The sequence below is a fragment of the Podarcis vaucheri genome, assembly GCF_965113315.1.
Source record: "Podarcis vaucheri genome assembly, chromosome: 9".
NCBI lineage: Eukaryota > Metazoa > Chordata > Lepidosauria > Squamata > Lacertidae > Podarcis > Podarcis vaucheri.
In genome coordinates this window covers 6,635,276-6,653,953 of record NC_138767.1, presented here as the reverse complement: position 1 = coordinate 6,653,953, position 18,678 = coordinate 6,635,276, and the positions used below count along the sequence as shown (strand labels likewise).

Genomic DNA, 18,678 nt, shown 5'->3' with positions numbered 1-18,678 from the left:
GCCGCCCAGAGTGGCTGGGGAGGCCCAGCCAGATAGGCGCGGTATAAATAATAAATTATTATTATTATTAATTATTATTAGGGTTTTTCTTTTTCCCACAGGCAACTCAAAGCAACTTACCAAAAAAGATCTTTGCCCTTGTGGAGTGTTTCCTCAGCCTCCTCTCCTCTCCCCTCTCCTTGGGAGTCCTCTGGGCAGCCACTGCTACCATCCCCGGTCTCTGAGCTGCCCCCAGAGAGAGATGCCTCCTCACGCTGCCCCACAGGGGCCTGGGACTTGTCTGTCCATTCCCAAGAGCAAGGGTTGGCAGACTGGCAGGCTCGACTCCCGTGTCCGCTTGCTTGCCTACTCTGAGGTCACCTCAGCTCCTGGCACCCAGCACCCCCTGGCCAACCCCAGAGGCACGATTCGTCTGGGGGAGATTCTAGCCAGGGCTGCTGCAACAAACAGCCACATAAGCCTTTGGGAGGCAGAAATGGGAGAGGGCATCAGAGGAGGGAGGGAAGGAAAGAGGGATGGAGGCCAGTGTTGCCTGCGGCACCCCTGACCATCATTCAAGGCCCCCCAGGTTGCCGCGGCATACTGGTTAAAAACCACTGCTTTATTTGGGTTACTACATTGGCTCCCAGAACATTTCCGAGCACAATTCAAAGTGTTTGTGCTGACCTTTAAAGCTGTAAAGGGCCCTGGTCCAGTATACCTGAAAGAACATCTCCACCCCCATTGTTCTTCCCAGACACTGAGGTCCAGCGCCGAGGGCCTTCTGGGGGTTCCCTCGCTGCGAGAAGCCAAGTTACAGGGAACCAGGCAGAGGGCCTTCTTGGTAGTGGCACCCGCCCTGTGGAACACCCTCCCACCAGATGTCAAAGAGAAGAACAATTACCAGACTTTTAGAAGACATCTGAAGGCAGCCCTGTTTAGGGAAGCTTTTAATGTTTAACAGACCAATGTATTTTAATAGTCTGTTGGAAGCCACCCAGTGGCTGGAGAAACCCAGCCAGATGGGCGGCGTATAAATAACAAATTCCATTCTATTCTATTCTATTCTATTCTATTCTATTCTATTCTATTCTATTCTATTCTATTCTATTCTATTCTATTCTGCTATATTCCTAGCTTGAAGTCTGCCTATATTGAAGGGGCTGCTTTCTTTCCCCGCCACAGGTGCCTCATCAAATGGTTGGAGGTGCGCAAAGTCTGCCCGCTCTGCAACATGGCCGTCCTGCAGCTGGCACAACTCCACAGCAAGCCGGATGCCCACGGACTCCCCCAAGAGCCCCTCCCTGGGGCAGCCAACATCGTATAGCTCCCCGCGAGCCTCTCTGGGGCGCGGCCTGCCGCCCAGAGACGTCCCACTCTCTGAACCTGCTGCTTACAGCCTCGGGGTCTTCGCCGGGGCTTCTTCCATCTCGCGAGGAGCTCCCAGGACACACTTGAAGGAGGGGGAAGGTGCTTGGACCGCAGAGACACCCTCAGCGCCGAGACCACCGCCGGTGCGACGAGAACGGGCTCGGCCTTTTCCTTTCTTCCTTCCGACCCCCTTTTTCTTTCCGTAAGAGCACTTTACGAAGGACACGCGCAGGTCCGGCGCCTGCGTTTGGACTGAGCGGTGCACATGCCGGAGCGAGGGATGTGAGTGGCGCACCCTTTGCGCCTCAGGATCGTAGAGGCCCCGTGTGGTCCTTTTTCTGCGGGTGGAATGGGAACCGTGCCCCGAGATTCTGCCGCTCAGCGGTTACCTCATACCGAATTGCCTGTGGCTTCCAGAACAGAACAAGGCAAGGGCCGGGCCTGTTTGCAGAACGATCCGCAGCAGCAGTCCGTGTGACTCTCTCGTACGCTGTGGGACGGAGAGCGAGAGCACAGCCCAGCTCTCCAAAGGAAGAGTGGGTGCTTAGAGGCCTAGCGGCGACACACAGATTATTTGGTTACCAGTCAGGCCAATGTCCACCAGGGTCCTGCTAGGGGCTTGAGATCCACACTGGCTTGATTCCTGCCTCAGAAAATGATTCCTTAAGTGCCCCAGGAGGGAGGCGGGGGGGAAGCAAACCACACAGATTCCTGCCACGTTAATGGACAACTCTGAAGCCAAGGAAAAGCCAGGAGAGGCATCTTAGCAGCCTTTTGGATTCGGCAACAGGGGAACGTCCCTTTTTTAAATCCCGCAATGCGGCAAATCCCATTTTTAACCAGGTTTGAGTGCAGAAGGGCATTTGCCAGCGTAGAAGCTAGACCCGATTGGAATTCAAAATAAAAATGGCAACTATTACGAACCCTGGACTCTGCAAGCTTCTTAGCAGCTCTGCGTAGAGCTGAGCGCAGACTTTTGGCGGGGTGGGGATTCATCTGAAAAAGAGGCCTGCTAGATCAGACCAAAGACCCTTCTAGTTCAGCTTCCAGTGTCCCACAGCAGCCCCCCCGCAGAAGCCTCTGGGGAGCCGTAAGGGTGATAAGCCTCTCTCCCATTGCAGTTCGTGAGCAACTGGGGAGCCTCATTGGCCCTCCTGCCTCTCGCCCCAGAGGGTCTCCCATCATGGCCAGTAGCCATTGATGAGTCTCCGTTTTCCAACGGGTGTTTCAATTCCATCCGCCCAAATCTAAACTTTGTCAACTGCTAAGGCACCAAGCGAATATAGTTCGATGTATCCGAACATAGAGAATTCATTGGATTTGTTCAAAAGTAATTGTTTTTGGTTCCACTAGATAACCGGTCAGGGCAGGTTGGAGTCCAATTCATGTTCCGTTATCGATTTGTGAAAATAATGTTTTTTAAGCAAGTTTCTGGCCAGAGGAAGTTCTGACGGTGGAGAGGTCCATTTCCAAGATTACCTGCGCAGATTATTTCGGGGTCAGCTAAGGAGGCAGGATGCTATCCCCAAACCCCCTTTTGGGCAGTGTGTTTTGTTTCTGTGTCCGCACTTGTTCAGAAGACACAGGGAAGGGATTTTGCAGTATTATGTTGTACAGCGCGAGGTTCCCTTTTTGCTAAAAATAAAATAAAATGGCACAGACTGTTCTTCCCAGTCCTTCCATAATAGGGGCAAATTTCCAATAGCCGGTTCTTAGTATGGCATGACTTTCACTAGCCTTTTACTGTTTTCATCCATCCAGGTTCAGCCTGATCTCTTCCTGCCCCAACTGCCGCGGTCTTCTTTTTGTAAATAGCGTGTGACTCGAGAGAGAGTTTATGAACCTTAGAAGTCCTCCTGGAGGAGACATTTGTACACTAAAATAAATAAATAAAATTCTGCAGCAGAATTTTTTTTTTTTTTTAAGAGAAAAGACACAAAGAAAACATGCTGGGTTTTTATTTTGTAAACTATATTTTTGTATATTTAATTGCTATTTTAAAATTCTAATGCATCTTTTTTGCTAATCGCTATTCTTAAATGCGGGGAGGGTGGGGGGAGGGGGACGTTTGCATGTGATTTGACTTGAACTGTAAATAAAGGCAGATTTTGGAAATAACAGCGGAGTGGTGGAATCTGTGGTTGCTTATCTATATATCCATTCGGAAAGTCAAAGCCAGCTTTGGGTAATCTCTTAAGGGATAATCTGAACTATGGTTGCAGAGCCACTAAGGGGGCATTGCACAGTGCATGCTAAGACATTGAGGGGGGAAGTGTTTGCCAATTTACTTTGTGGAAAACAAACTCAGCAATAACAAATGGGATAGAGGAAACCTGAGGAGAACACATGCAAATTGCAGTTTTCACAAACCCCCGTAGCTCTTTTCTGTAAGAACTCTGGTTTCAGTATATTGAAATGAGTTCGCCAAGGAGCCGTGCGTGGAATGTTTATGAACATTCTTAGCTGCCTGGAAGTTTTGAAAAAGAGCTTATTGCAGGAACGGAGTATACTTTTGGTGGGAAGGGATGCAGTAAGGCAACATTACCACAAATGTTTGCCCATTGTCAGGAGTGAGCAGGCAGTAAATCACACCATGAATGTTGGGACTTTTCATTCGCAAGAACACAATCTGCACAGACTTGGATGACTGTGAGGCCTAATGAGCAGAGCACTTCGTCCCCGGTAGGTCTTGCCCCATGGGTGAGTTGCCGAGGCTGAAAATCTCCACCTCCCCACAGCAGCCGTCTACGTCCCCTCCTCTCCAGGGCTTTTCCCAAGCAATCAGAGACTGTGCCTGTGTGCAGCCAACCTCTCATCTGCTCTTTTCATGCCTCTTCTGGTTCTGTGAGACATGGGGAGGGGGAGATGTTCACAGCAGGAGAGGGAGACACCTGTGACTGCACCAGCCAGACTCATCACTGCCTCTGGGCCTTCCTCTCCTTCCACTTCTGCCTCTGATTCTGGACTTCTCTCTGCCACAGACTCTCCCCGCTCACTAAGCCCTATTATCTCTTCAGTTTTCAACACCTCCTCTTCCCAGTCCTCTCCCTCTGACCACTCATTGTCGTCTCACCACCAACCTGGGCTCTGAACTTTCTCCTCTTTGGGGTTCCCTTGCTGGTTCCTCCCCTCACTACTTTGCATCCAACCAGTCCATTGCACATTTGTGTGTGTGTGTGTGTGTGTGTGTGTGAGAGAGAGAGAGAGAGAGAGAGAGAGAAACTATGAAGGCGAAATAGATGGAACATAAAGCTCCATGCACAAAACACACCCGTGAATTTATGTAGGTCTGCGCCTCTATTACTCCTGTGAAGTGTCTCACAAACACCCCTATAAGGTTGAACACATCTGGTCCAGCATCCTGTTCTTGCAAAGGACAACCAGATGTCCCTGGCAGAACCTGAGTGCAACAGCATCCTTCCCACAGTAAATGGGAGAACATTGCAGATAGGAGCCATTAATAGCCGCCTCTTCCATTAATTTATCTCATCCTCTTCACAACCACCCAAATTGGTGGCCATCACTCCCCCTTGCAATAGTAAAGTCCATAGTTTAATGATGCTCAGTGTGTATACAGTTCTTTTGCAGCTCCCAGATCTTCCATCATTCAGCTTCTTGGACGTTCTCAATTTCTACTGGTGCAAGGCAGACAGAATTCCCCTGTGCACACATGTACACTTTTCAGTAATTTTATACCCCTTTATCGTGTCTCCTCTCACTCACCTAAACACAAAAGCCCCTGCAAACTTGCCTAAGAAGTGAGTTGCTCCATCCCATTGATCATGTCATTTGCCTTTTCCCCCCTGAACCTTTTCCAAATCCACGATGCTTCTTTTGAACTGGGTTGAGAACTGCAGAAAGCATCGCCAGGTGGCAAGGGGGAGACAAATGGCAGCTGCTTCTCCCTCATTGCTCGGGCATTTGGGTTGCCCTTTCCTGAGCTGCGTTTGATCTTTTGCTAATGCACCGCTCCCACTATTCAGGGCCTGTCAGCTGAGCATTGATAGAAAGCAGCTCTTGGCTGTGGGTGCCAGCAGCTCAAGCGTGATGCTAGCTGGGTACATCATGAACAAGCTGAAGGGGGGGTCTGCCAGGTACCTGGCCACCTTCCAGAATATCCAACGGGTGCCAAATGTGGTTGGCAGCGAGAGCTGTTCTCTGCAGGTGCACAAACAGAGATTTTAAAAACAAATAAATGTGGTGCATGTGAGGCGCAGATATGGGAAATCTGTCCCCGGAAAGTACAGCGTATCTCTTTTTGTGGTGCTGCATATTTTAAAGAAAAGCTGCTGCGTTTGGACTTGCTGGGGGAAAGTATGCATTAAAATGTGTATATTTTGTAATATTTATTTATTGAATATATATATTCTGCCCTTCCTCCCCCAAGAAGCCCAGAGCACCAGATGGACAATTTTAAAACAAAAAACAAAGGTACATTATTCTGAAACCATTTAAACAGCCTAAAAATAATGCAAAATTTCTGCAATTTGCAGGGTTTTTGTTAATAACAACAATTAAAAATATATATATATTTAAAAACCTAATGAAAACTTGCCAATATTTAGGCGTGACTTTCTCCTAATAGCACAAATTTTTTTTTGCATGTGATTATATATAATCAAATGCATTTCAAGTGCTGTTTTCTCTAATGTATTCATCTTTATGTACAGTATACTTGTCCCGATCATATGTAATTCTTTGTCAGTCGGTTGGTTAGTTGTTTGCGATGCTGCATTCCCAAAATTAAGAGAAGTGCAAATTTCAAAGGATGGCTACATTTCAGTTCTCATATTGTTTCAGAATGTGCAAATTAGGTGGTTTTGCCTTTAAATGCAAACGGAATCAAATTACACCCCATTCCTAATACAGTGGACGCTTGGGTTGTGAACGTGATCCGTGCGGGATGCACGTTTGCAACCCGCAGCTGTGTGTCTGCGCACGTGCAGTTTGTGATTCAGTGCTTCTGCGCATGCGCAAAGCGTGATCAAGCGCTTCTGCGCAAGCACGACTGCTGAAACCTGGAAGTAACGCATTCCGGTACTTCCAGGTTTTGGCAGTCCGTAACCTGAAAAAACGCAACTTGAAGCGTCTGTAACCCGAGGTATGACTGTACCCACCTGTTCCCTGCCCCTCCACCATTAAATCCAGATTGACCATTTCCGAGGGAAATTTAGCAAATTAAAAAACAAACACTGTCCATGACCCATTTGCGATATATCTCAGCAACCTCCTTAAAAGAGTAAGTCCTCTTCTGAAACACCCTAAGATCAGAACCACCTAGAAGGTGATGCCAGCCTCTCTCCTCTCTCTCTCTCTCTCTCTCTCTCTCTCTGCTTGCAGGAAAACTCCTGTGCGTTCCACACACAAAAACAAAAGGCCCCTTGGCAATTTCTTATGTCTTGCAGCAACACTTTGGGGAAGACTAGCAGGCCCAAGGGATACATGCTTTGTTTTCTCTGAATACTGTGCTTCTCTGGCTTTTCCGCACACCAGCCTTTTAAAAGTCGCTTTTCCAATGTGAGTCGCTATTCCAGTATTTACAGCCAGTGTGGCACAGTGGCTGCAGTGTCGGAATGGGACCTGGGAGACGAGGGTTCGAATCCCTGCTCGGCCATGATGCTCACTGGGTGTGACTTTGCACCAGCCTCTCGCTGCTCTTGTGCTCGGGTCCAGCTTGCGCAAGCATCTGGGTGGCCACAGTGAGAATAGGATGCTCAACAAGATGGCATGTGGCCTGACCTGCTCCTAACCCACACCAGTTTTCTAGAGATGGCCTTTGCGGTCCTCGACGGGCAGAGGCAGAGTGAGCAGAAGCAGGTGAGAGAGGCCTGATGTTTTCAGCAGGTGTTCCCAGCCATATCGGTGCTTGCTTGTTTTTTTTTAAAAAAAAAACAGTCATTTATTTTGTCTTATCAGCGAAACTTGTTCCTACATGAAAAGGTTCCCAGCATGAAGGCTGCCTTTGCCTCCTCAAAGAGCTGATCAGTTGCTCCTCTGGGTAGGTGGACGTCTGCAGCTGTCCTCCTGGGTCCTCCAGTTTTCCAAAAGTGAGAAGACTGATGTGCAAACTCAGTGTCAGGAGCGAGCCAGCAGTAAATCACACCACGCAAGTCGGAGTTAACTCTTTATTAGCAAAATCACTATCTGCACAGACTTGGTTGAGTGTCAGGTCTCCTGAGCACAACAGCTCATCCCTGCTAGAATCAGTTGCCAAGACGGAAGGTCTTGCCTTCCCATGGCTGTGCAAGGCCCCTTGTCTCCAGGGTTTACCCCCAAGCAATCTGAGACACTACTTGTGTACAGCCAATCACTCCTCTGCCGATTTTAGGCCTCTGCTGGTGGTTCTGGGAGTCCAGGGGGAGGAGAGCTTGTCAGGAGGAGAAAGACTTCTGGACTTCTTTGCCTCTGGGCATTCCTCCTGATTCAGCTTCTGCCTCCGATTCTGGACTTCTCTCTGCCACAGACTCTCCCAGCTCATTAAGCCCTGTTGCGTCTTCAGCTTCTGACACCTCCTCCGAGTCTTCTCCCTTTGACGATTTCTTGTCCCACCACCACCCCGGGCTCTGAGCTTTCTTCCCTGGGGGTTCCCCAGCTGGTTCCTCCCTCCGATCCTACCAGTCCGTGACACTCAGAAGAAGAAGAAGAAGAAGAAGAAGAAGAAGAAGAAGAAGAAGAAGAAGAGTTTGGATTTGATATCCCGCCTTTCACTCCCTTTAAGGAGTCTCAAAGCGGCTAACATTCTCCTTTCCCTTCCTCCCCACAACAAACACTCTGTGAGGTGAGTGGGGCTGAGAGACTTCAGAGAAGTGTGACTGGCCCAAGGTCACCCAGCAGCTGCATGTGGAGGAGCGGAGACGTGAACCCGGTTCCCCAGATTAGGAGTCTACCGCTCTTAACCACTACACCACACTGGCTCTCCACACTCAGCTACCCCATTCGGTGAGTCTGCCACACACCCAGTGACAAAACTTTGAAACACTTTTTTTCCAGGCACCACTGGCGCTGCCATGGGAGTTAACATACACCACAACATGGACCGGAAGGTTTGACACAAAGAACCTAAGAGCCTAAGAACAATCTACCTTCGCCTCCTGGCCAAGCTCTACAGATTTCTTGCTTGACAGCCCAATGCAAAAATCAACAAGGTGATTCTGAAATGGCTCTTTACGAGCCACACCAACATGCCTCCGCTGTCCGTTTCCCCCATGATCCGTAAGATGAAGCTCCCAGGCCGGGAGAACAAAACTGCTGTCATGGTGGGTACAGTGGTGCCTCGCAAGACGAAATTAATTCGTTCCGCCAGTTTTTTCGTCTAGCGAATTTTTCGTCTTGCGAAGCACGGTGTCGGAAGTTTTGGAAAAGCTTCAAAAATCGCCAAAAACCTCAAAAAAGGCTACCACACCGCATTCTATGAGTTGCTCCTCGAAGTCAAGTCGCAACTGTATTAACGGTGTTAAGAAAAAGGAAACAAACTTGCAAAAAACGCAAGATGTTTTTGTCTTGCGAAGCAAGCCCATAGGGAAATTCATCTTGTGAAGCAGCTCGAAAACCACAAAACCCTTTCGTCTAGCGAGTTTTTCGTCTTGCGAGGCATTCATCTTGCGGGGCACCACTACAGTAACCGATGATGTTCACATCCAGGAAATCCCCAAACTGAAGGCTTGTGTCCTGAGAGTGACCCAAGGAGCCTGTACCCACATCCTGAAAGCTGATGGCCAGATCATGACTTTTGACCAGTTGGCCATGGCTTCCCCCAAGGGCCAAGGAATTGTGCCAGCTTTCTGGACCCTGGAAGGCTCGCAAAGTTTACAGGCATTTTGGCAAGGCCCCTGCAAGCCGTACATCAGATCCAAGGGCGGCCAGTTTGAGCGGGCTTGAGGTCGCTGTGCCAGTCGAAGCTACAAAAAGTAGATTGGGTCTTGAAATATTTGAAGGCTGTGATGCGCTGGATTAAATTTGCTAAAACTTTGAAGCAATCAACCACATTTTGGACCACCGTCTCTCCAGAACAGCAATCTATAGATAACCTTAATAAAATAAATATAAATAAATGAGAAGGTGGTTCCATTGCCAGGCATCACTCCTCAATTCACGTTGAAGGCTGCATTCGTCACTTTCGCATGCTCTTTTCGAAAAGAACCACAGCGAAGGCCTTTTTTCTCAGCAAGGGTGGATCTGTGCTGCCCTCCAGTGACTCCGATGAGTAACAAGCAAAGAAATTTAATGATTTTCACCCCACAATCAACCTTACAATGAATCAATCTATGCAAGAAATACATTTTTTGGACACTACTATAAAAATACAGGATGGGCGGATAGACACCACCTTATACCGTAAACCAACTGACCGACAAACATATCTACATGTCTCTAGCTACCATCCCAAACATACCAAACAGTCCATTGTATATAGCCAGGCACTACGTTACAGCCGCATCTGTTCCAATTCTACAGACAGAGACTCTCACCTAAGAGATCTACAGCAAACCTTTTTATCAGTAAAATACCCAGCAGATGAAGTTAGACAACAGATCAACAGAGCCAGACTGATACCCAGAGAGAACTTGCTGCAAGACAGACCCAAAAAAGAAAATAACAGAACACCTCTAGTCATCACATACAGCTCCCAAGTTAAAACAGTACAACACATCATCAGAGATCTACAACCTCTCCTGGACAATGACAATTCTCTTTCTCAAGCTCTGGGAGGAAGACCTTTCATTGCCTACAGACAGCCACCCAATCTTAAACAACTCCTAACCCACAATAATACTACAACCAGACTTAACACGGACACTGGCACCAGAGCCTGCAATAAACCCAGATGCCAACTTTGCTGCCACATACACCCGGACAACACCATTACTGGCCCCAACAACATCACACATACCATCTCGGGACTATTAAATTGCTCATCATCTAACATTGTGTATGCCATCAAATGCCAACAGTGTCCTTCAGCTCTCTCTATTAGACAAACCTTACGCCAAAGAATAAACGGACATAAATCTGACATCAAGAATCACAAAACAGAGAAACCAGTAGGAGAACACTTCAGTCTCCCAGGACATTCTATACAAGATCTCAAAGTAACTGTTTTACTACAAAGGAATTTCAGAAATAGACTGGAAAGAGAAGCTGCTGAATTGCAACTCATTACCAAACTTAAAACCATGGAGAGACCTGGTTTGAACAAAGACATTGGATTCTTATCTCATTATACATGACTAAGCCATTTCTCACCTTCTCACCCCTTGCCTTTTCCTGTAAGACCTATTACAGTCGTTAAGAGTCGTCAACAGGCTCATCTCAGCTATCTGCCAATCTCCCATTCCCACCACCCTTCTGAGTAATACCCCTCCCCACCTTCTCACTATATAGAAGGATCTGGCAACTTCTGTTTCAGTGTATCTGAAGAAGTGTGCATGCACACGAAAGCTCATACCAAGAACTAACTTAGTTGGTCTTTAAGGTGCTACTGGAAGGAATTTTTTATTTTGACTATGGCAGACCAACACGGCTACCTATCTGTAAAAGCAAAGCTTTGAAAGAAATGGCTTCCTCTTCCCACCTCCGTGACAGGTGAGCACAAGCTGGCCAATTTTTAAACAGGCCTCAATGAGGGGTTTTTTTGCACAGGTTTCAAAAAGATAGGACCACATCCCCTGCACAACATGCAGAGTGAGCCTTTGTCAGCAAAAGCCCAGCTTTAAAAGCATTCTCTCTTCAAATCATGTTTCTGAAGCATGTTACCTAAGCTGGTTGCACTCCCAAGTATTTTTAAAACTACACTTCCCACCACCCCTGACTGCTGGCTATGCTACCAGGGGCAGATGCAAATTGGTCCAAAAGGTACACCTTTGTTAGAATCATAGAACTGTAGGGTTTTCTTTCTTTCTTTCTTTCTTTCTTTCTTTCTTTCTTTCTTTCTTTCTTTCTTTCTTTCTTTCTTTCTTTGGCAAGAGGAATTGATGGATTATGCAGAATTGGCGAAATTGACGTACAAACTGCGAGACAAGGACAACTGTGACTTCAAAGAAGAATGGGAACTTTTTACAAACTACTTAAAAAAACAACCAAATGAATTGGACTCCTTGGCAGGTTTCGAATAAACATACACAAATTTATTGTTAACATCATAGACAGATAATTTAAGGATCTTTACAATTTTACAATATGCATTGTAACATGTATTGAAAAATCAGAGAGAGGAGCTGAGGGAAGTCTTGGGGGGAGGGTTCTTCTTGGGAAGGGGGGAGGGAAAGACTAGGGGGTGAAGATGATATGTTTTGATAATTTGTTATGTTGAAATTCTTAATAAAAATTATTTTTTTAAAAAAATAATACCTCGCAAGACGAATGCCTCGCAAGACGGAAAACTTGCAAAACGAAAGGGTTTTTTGTTTTTTGAGCTGCTTCGCAAGACGATTTTCCCTATGGGCTTGCTTCGCAAGACCGAAACGTCTTGCAAGTTTGTTTCCTTTTTCTTAACACCGTTAATACAGTTGCGACTTGACTTCGAGGAGCAACTCATAGAACGCGGTGTGGTAGCCTTTTTTTGAGGTTTTTGAAGACTTGGGTGATTTTTGAAGCTTTTCCAAAACTTTCCCGACACCGTGCTTCGCAAGACGGAAAAAATCGCAAGACGACAAAACTCGCGGAACGAATTAATTTCGTCTTGCGAGGCACCACTGTAATAGAATTGTAGGGTTCAAAGTGATCCCCAGGGGCATCTAGTCCAACCCCCTAGAACGTGGGAATATCAACTAGATCATGACAGACAGCCATCCAACCTCTGCTCCAAGGAGGAACAATTCACCATCTTGCAAGGGAGTCCATTCCACAGTCAAACAGCTCCCACTGCCGGAAACCTATTCCAGATGTTAAGTCGGAATCTCCTTTCTTGTACCTTGAAGGCTTTGGTTTGGGTTCTACCCGCCAAGAGCGAGAGAAAACAAGCTTGCTCCATCTTCCACGTGACAGGCCTTGAGATATTTAAAGGTGGCATGACTGACAGAATCCGAGACCAGGGAGAAGAGTCAGTGAAAGAAGTCTGGAAGAAATTTAAAGACTATTTACAGAAATATTGTAAAATTAATGAATGTTAGAAGGATGTGGGATAGAAATTAAGGGGTTTCTAGCTGTAATGCTTTAAGTGAATATGAAACAAAGGTTTATAAATGGATAAAAGCTTAATGGTAAGGATTTGCTGAACTAATAAATTTAAGTGGAATACAAAAAAGGGAGGTATGAGGAGGTCCGGGGAAATAAGTTTAAGGAAAATAAGAAATGGAAAATTAATGTGTTTTTAACTATTTTTCTTTTGCATTTTTCTTTTTATTTTTTCATTTTTATTGTAATGTGTGAAAAAATCTTAATAAATATCTTATTTTTAAAAAATGAGATATTTAAAGGTGGCGATCATATCTCTTGTCTTCACTTTCCCAGGCTATACATACCAAGCTCCTTCAACTGTTCCTCATAAGGCCTGGTTTCCAGACCCCTGATCATCTTGGTCGCCCACCTCTGCACACCTTCCAGCTTGTCAACATCCTTCTTAAACTGGCATGCCCAGAACTGGACACAGTAGGCTGCATATGAATGCTGCCTTTTCAGCTCTCATCTACCCTAAGACATTATGAGGTATGGGGCTGGTGTGTACCTCTGGTTGCGAACGGGATCCGTTCTGGAGGCCTGTTCGCAACATGAAAAGAGCGCAACCCGCAGCGGCGTGTCTGCGCACGTGGCTTGCGATTTGCCGCTTCTGCGCATGACATCATTTTGCGTGTCTGCGCATGTGTGAGTGGCGAAACCCAAAAGTAACCCTTTCCAGTACTTCCGGGTCGTCGCGGGATGTAACATGAAAGAACGTAACATGAAGCAAACGTAACATGAGGTATGACTGTACAGTGGTACCTCTGGATGCGAACGGGATCTGTTCCGGAGCCCCGTTCGCATCCTGAAGCGAACGCAACCCGTGTCTGCGCATGCTGTGATTCACCGCTTCTGTGCATGCGTGATGTCATTTTGAGCGCCTGTGCATGCGCGAGCAGTGAAACCCGGAAGTAACGCATTCCGTTACTTCCGGGTCACTGCAGAGCGTAACCTGAAAACGCTGAACCCGAAGCTACTTCAACCCGAGGTATGGCTGTATTTAAAAAGTCACCATTGTCCTTCAGTATAACAGATTCTGCTGTGCATTGCAGGGGGCTGGACTAGATGCCTCGTCCCTTCAGCGCTATAATTCTATGACTCCACCATTTCCTTGTGCCAGATCACGTCCCTCCCCATATCCCCAACCTTCCCCCCTGGGAGTTTCCAGCCAAAAGGCAACACTCTTTCTTCCCCCATTTTTCTACCCAGCCCTCCCCCACCAATCAACTGCCCTGCTTCTTCAATAATTGCTCTCTTCAAATGGGATGCACTATTTACTAATGACAAAACATGGGGAACAAAGTCATTTAAGCGCTTAAGCTCCCCTTGACCTACTTTGCATTTGCCAGAAATGTATCGCTGCGATAGGACAGCTGACTTTTCTCAAGATCCCGGCTGTTCCGAAAAGGGTGTTTTTAACCATCCGCACGGAGATAATTCATTTTTATTTCATTTGCCAAATGAATCGGGGAAGAGAACTGAGCTGGGCATTTGCCAGGACTGTCTCCACCTCAGGCTCAGCTGCTCTAGTGTTTTTTTGCCCTGGGGAAATGGAATAAATCTATACCACTTTATAAACAGTCATGGCTTCCCTCTGAGGAATCCTGGGAACTATAGTTTGTTAACAGTGCTGACGTACCATTGATACAATCAATGATACAATCTGGTTCCCCTTTTATTGAAGAACAGGCTATTTTAATAGAGAGGTACCGTATTTTTCTCCCTATAGAACGCACTTTTTCCCCTCCAAAAATGAAGGGGAAATGTGTGTGCATCCTATGGGGCGAATGCAGGCTTTCGCTGAAGCCTGGAGAGCGAGAGGGGTCGGTGCGCACCAACCCCTCTCGCTCTCCAAGCATCAGGAAGCTATCCGCAAGCCTTGGGAGCCCAACGCGACTTCCCGCCGGTCTCCCCAGGCTTGCAGATAGCAGCCTGCATCCCAAAGCCTGGGGAGCGCTCCGCAGCGCACCCCGGGCTTCGGGCAGATATCTGCAAGCCTGTTATGGGGGCTGGGGTCAGGGGAAGCTCAGGTTTCCCCCGCCCCAGCCCCGCGCCTGGGGGGGAAATAATTTTTTTTCTTTATCCCCCCCCCAAAAAAAAACACTAGGTGCGCCCTATGGGCCGGTGCGCCCTATAGGGCGAAAAATACAGTAACTGTGGAGGGGATATATATTCATTGAAAATGTTATCTTTCTTTTCACTTAAAAAAGAACCTACCTGTTTCTTAAGTCTGGCACTAGAGGTCCTTCTCTAAATATCCCTGCCACTCTCTGGGTTTTCTTAATGATAATTACTATTATTTATATGCTCCCACCTGACTGAGTTGCCTGGAGAGCCACGTCTTAAGACATTCTCAAAAAGAGTAAGATTGCCCAGGATTTTAACTGATTTTATATCTACTGCTTTTTGTATTTTTACTGTTGCTTTCGTTTCTGATGTTTTTGATCTGTTTTATGGTTCTCTTTTGTAGGCTATCTTGAAAATCTAGATTAATAAAATTATGTAAAAAAACAAAACAAAAAGGAAAACTGCTGAGAGTTGTTAAGAGACCCCTGCTCCTCTCTCAGAGCAGTTTAATCATTAATCCCTCTACCCGGGGAACTCTGGGAATTTTAGCTTCATGAATATAATAGGGCACCCTTGCAGTTCCCAAGATTCTCATGAGGTAACGCCATGTCTTTAAAGCAGTACGATACTGCCAAAAAAAACCCCAAGATATTCTTGAGAAGCTGGTAAAATGTGATGAACAGATTACGCTAGTAGAACTGCAAAAAGTTTTGTAAAATGGATTATCTGAAATATTACAAGACTACGAAAAGAATTATTAGTTAAGGACAATTAAATGCAATATAGAAATTAAGAAATGCAGAATAAGTGATAAAGAACGGAAAATCACCAGAGCTGTTGACGGAAGTCTAAAACATTGTATAAGATGATATGTTGTATGACTGTTGGAACTGATATGTTAAAAAAATCAATAAAAATGTATAATAATAAAAAAGAGAAGCTGGTAAAATGTGGATTTGTAGCTGAGAGAAGCTATGATAGCCATCTTCAAATATCTCAAGGGCTGTCACATGGGAGACGGAGCAAGCTTGTTTTCTTCTGCTCTGGAGGGCAGGACTCGAACCCATGGCTTCACGTTACAAGGAAGGAAATTCCTACTAAACATCAGGAAGAACTTCCTGACCGTAAGAGCTGTTTGGCAGTGGAACAGACTCCCTTTGGAAGGTGGCAGGCTCTCCATCATTGTAAGTTTTTAAGCAGAGGTTGGATGGCCATCTGTCACGGAAGCTTTAGTTGAGGTTCCTGCATTGAGGGGTTGGACTAGATGACCCTCGGGTCCCTTCCAACTCTACAATTCTTTCCTGTTCCTTCTTCCAGTTGGTGGCCTATTCACTTTGATTCACTGCCGCATTGTTTCTCCCACTGGATGCCTTCAGCAGCCAGCAGTGAAGAGAAGCAGGAGAGGTAATGAAGTCAGCCTCACCTATTAACCTATCGATCGCATTGGTGAGGAAAAGTGTATGGATTTGCAGGGATTTGGGAGCAAGGAGAGGGACTCTGAGGGAAAATCATCAGGTACAAATGAATCAAATTTTATTGCAATGTCAAATAGAAATAGAATGTGTTTAGAGGGGATTAAGGAAAGAACCACTTCAGATTGAGATGATGATAATGATTTTATACCCATTAAAAAGTTTCCTGAACAGCCTTCAGATGTCTTCTAAAAGTCAAAGTTGTTTATTTCCTTGACCTGTTATGGGAGGGCGTTCGACAGGATGGGTGCCACTACCGAGAAGGCCCTCTGCCTGGTTCGCTGTAACCTCACTTCTCCCAGTGAGGAAACCACCAGAAGGCCCTCAGAGGAGGACCTCAGAGTCCATGCTGAATGATGGGGGTGGAGACACTCCTTCAGGTATACAGATAAAGAAGTATTGATTTTCCACTTCACCTAAACCAAGCGATGTGGACACTCAAGAGGGTTTACCACGTCTCAGTGAGGCCCTCAAGTCGCTCAAAGGTTGTCCATTCCTCCGTTAGACTAAGTGTGTGGCCCCCATGCTCATCAAGGTAGCACAAGAGGGAAGAATCACCCAGTGTTCTCGCAGTGGGAGTCAAGCGTTTCAATTGCCTACTGTTAGCATCTGGATGGTTCATCAACAAAACAAGCAATTCGGGAAATTATTTTTATAATCAATGCTTGGAGGAATAATAATAATTTATTATTTATACCCCGCCCATCTGGCTGGGCCTCCCCAGCCACTCTGGGCGGCTTCCATAGAAACCAAAAATACACTAAAATATCACACGTTAAAAACTTCCCTGAACAGGGCTGCCTTTAAGATGTCTTCTGAATGTCAGGTAGTTGTTTATCGCTTTGACATCTGCTGGAAGGGCGTTCCACAGGGCGGGCGCCACTACCGCGAAGGCCCTCTGCCTGGTTCCCTGTAGCTTTGCTTCTCGCAATGAGGGAACCGCCAGAAGGCCCTCGGCGCTGGACCTCAGTGTCAGGGTAGAACGATGGGGGTGGAGACGCTCCTTCAGGTATACTGGACCGAGGCCGTTTAGGGCTTTAAAGGTCAGCACCAACACTTTGAATTGTGCTCAGAAATGTACTGGGAGCCAATGTAGGTCTTTCAAGACCGGTGTTATATGGTCTCGGCGGCCGCCCCCAGTCACCAGTCTAGCTGCTGCATTCTGGATTAGTTGTAGTTTCCGAGTCACCTTCAAAGGTAGCCCCACGTAGAGCACATTGCAGTAGTCCAAGCGGGAGATAACCAGAGCATGCACCACTCTGGCGAGACAGTCCGCAGGCAGATAGGGTCTCAGCCTACGTACCAGATGGAGCTGGTAAACAGCTGCCCTGGACACAGATTTGACCTGTGCCTCCATGGACAGCTGTGAGTCCAAAATGACTCCCAGGCTGCGCACCTGGTCCTTCAGGGGCACAGTTACCCCATTCAGGACCAGGAAGTGTTCAGTGCTTAAAAACTCCTACCATCTCGCTCAAAAAAAGATCTCCTGCCCGTTAAACCAAAAGCCCACAATTCTTTTCTGTGCCTTTTTTATAGTTACAACTGGTAGGGAATTTGAGAACTGTGAGTCAGCCTGCACATGCACCCAACCTAGAATTGCTATGGAAATGCCAGAGGCCCCATCAGTATTGGCATTCCGTGGGCTTTTGAAGACTCACCTATTTAGACACACGTTTCCTTCATCTCTTGCCTTGCTGCTTCAAAGGATGTTAATTACTGGTGTTTTATGTACTTGTTTTACTATGTGTTTTAATTACAGGCAGCTGTATTTTTTGTTTCATCCTTGTTATGATGCTGTCGGCTTTTATTTATTTGTGAACTGCCTTGGCATTTCTTCTTGAAATGAAAGGTAGCATGTAAATTCTGCTTGTAACAACTACAACAAATGCCCAATAACTGGGTCACGCAACCCACAGGTGGTCCATCTACAGCTCGCGGGCCTCAGGTAGCAGTGGCAGCCTGGATCTTTGGTATGCGATGGTACAAGGAGGAGAGTCTGCAGTCTAGGCTGCAGCATGGGATCAGAGATGTACTCATGCCTGTTTCTGCTGGGCACGTTGCTGCCTTGCTAAAGAAAAAAAAAGTACTTCCAAGGCACAAGGGAAAGCATATCTTCTGAAGTGTGATCTAGAGCAAGGCTCCCCAAACTTGGATCTCCAGCTATTTTTGGACTACAGTTCCCATCATTCCTAGCTAGCTGGACCAGTGGTCAGGAACGATGGAAATTGTAGTCCAAAAACAACTGGAGACCTAAGTCTGGGAAACCCTGATCTAGAGCCATCTTCTTTGACCTTGGGTCCCCAGATGTTGTTGGACTACAAATTCCATCAGCCCCAGTAATCTTAGCCAATGGTCAGGGGTGATGGGAGTTGTAGTCCATTAACATTCTGGGAACTAGAGTGACTCTAGGCTACACGATGGGCTCAGCTTGGTGCCCACTTTCAGCCCGAAAAGGTAGCTTCTGATCCCCACCCTCCCCATCTTCAGAAGAAGGAAGGTGACAGGTTGTGTCGCCGTAACTGGGAATGCAGGCTTAAATCCTTCTCTTCCCCAGATCCCCTTCCTTCTCCCCAATTTATTTACATGAACACAAGCAGGAAAGCAATTTTCTTCAAGGCAATAAGGCTGCACACTG

At 46.6% G+C, this 18,678-nt stretch overlaps 1 protein-coding gene and 1 pseudogene across 8 annotated transcripts in view; both read left to right on the top strand.

The window, feature by feature from the left end:
• RNF24 (ring finger protein 24) overlaps positions 1–3,275 on the top strand; it is an 82,483-nt gene extending 79,208 nt beyond the window's left edge. For all 7 annotated transcript variants that reach the window (XM_082236783.1, XM_082236780.1, XM_082236778.1 and 4 more), the window contains exon 6: positions 1,165–3,275. In XM_082236783.1, the coding sequence (XP_082092909.1) occupies positions 1,165–1,306 (142 nt within the window). In that variant the 3' untranslated portion in view covers positions 1,307–3,275. The remainder of the gene's footprint in view (positions 1–1,164) is intronic.
• Positions 3,276–8,357: 5,082 nt separating this feature from the next.
• LOC309541045 (large ribosomal subunit protein eL18 pseudogene) lies at positions 8,358–9,261 on the top strand (annotated as a pseudogene). The gene is made up of 2 exons: positions 8,358–8,618; positions 8,971–9,261. The product of its transcript is annotated as a large ribosomal subunit protein eL18 pseudogene (transcript).
• Positions 9,262–18,678: the final 9,417 nt, after the last annotated feature.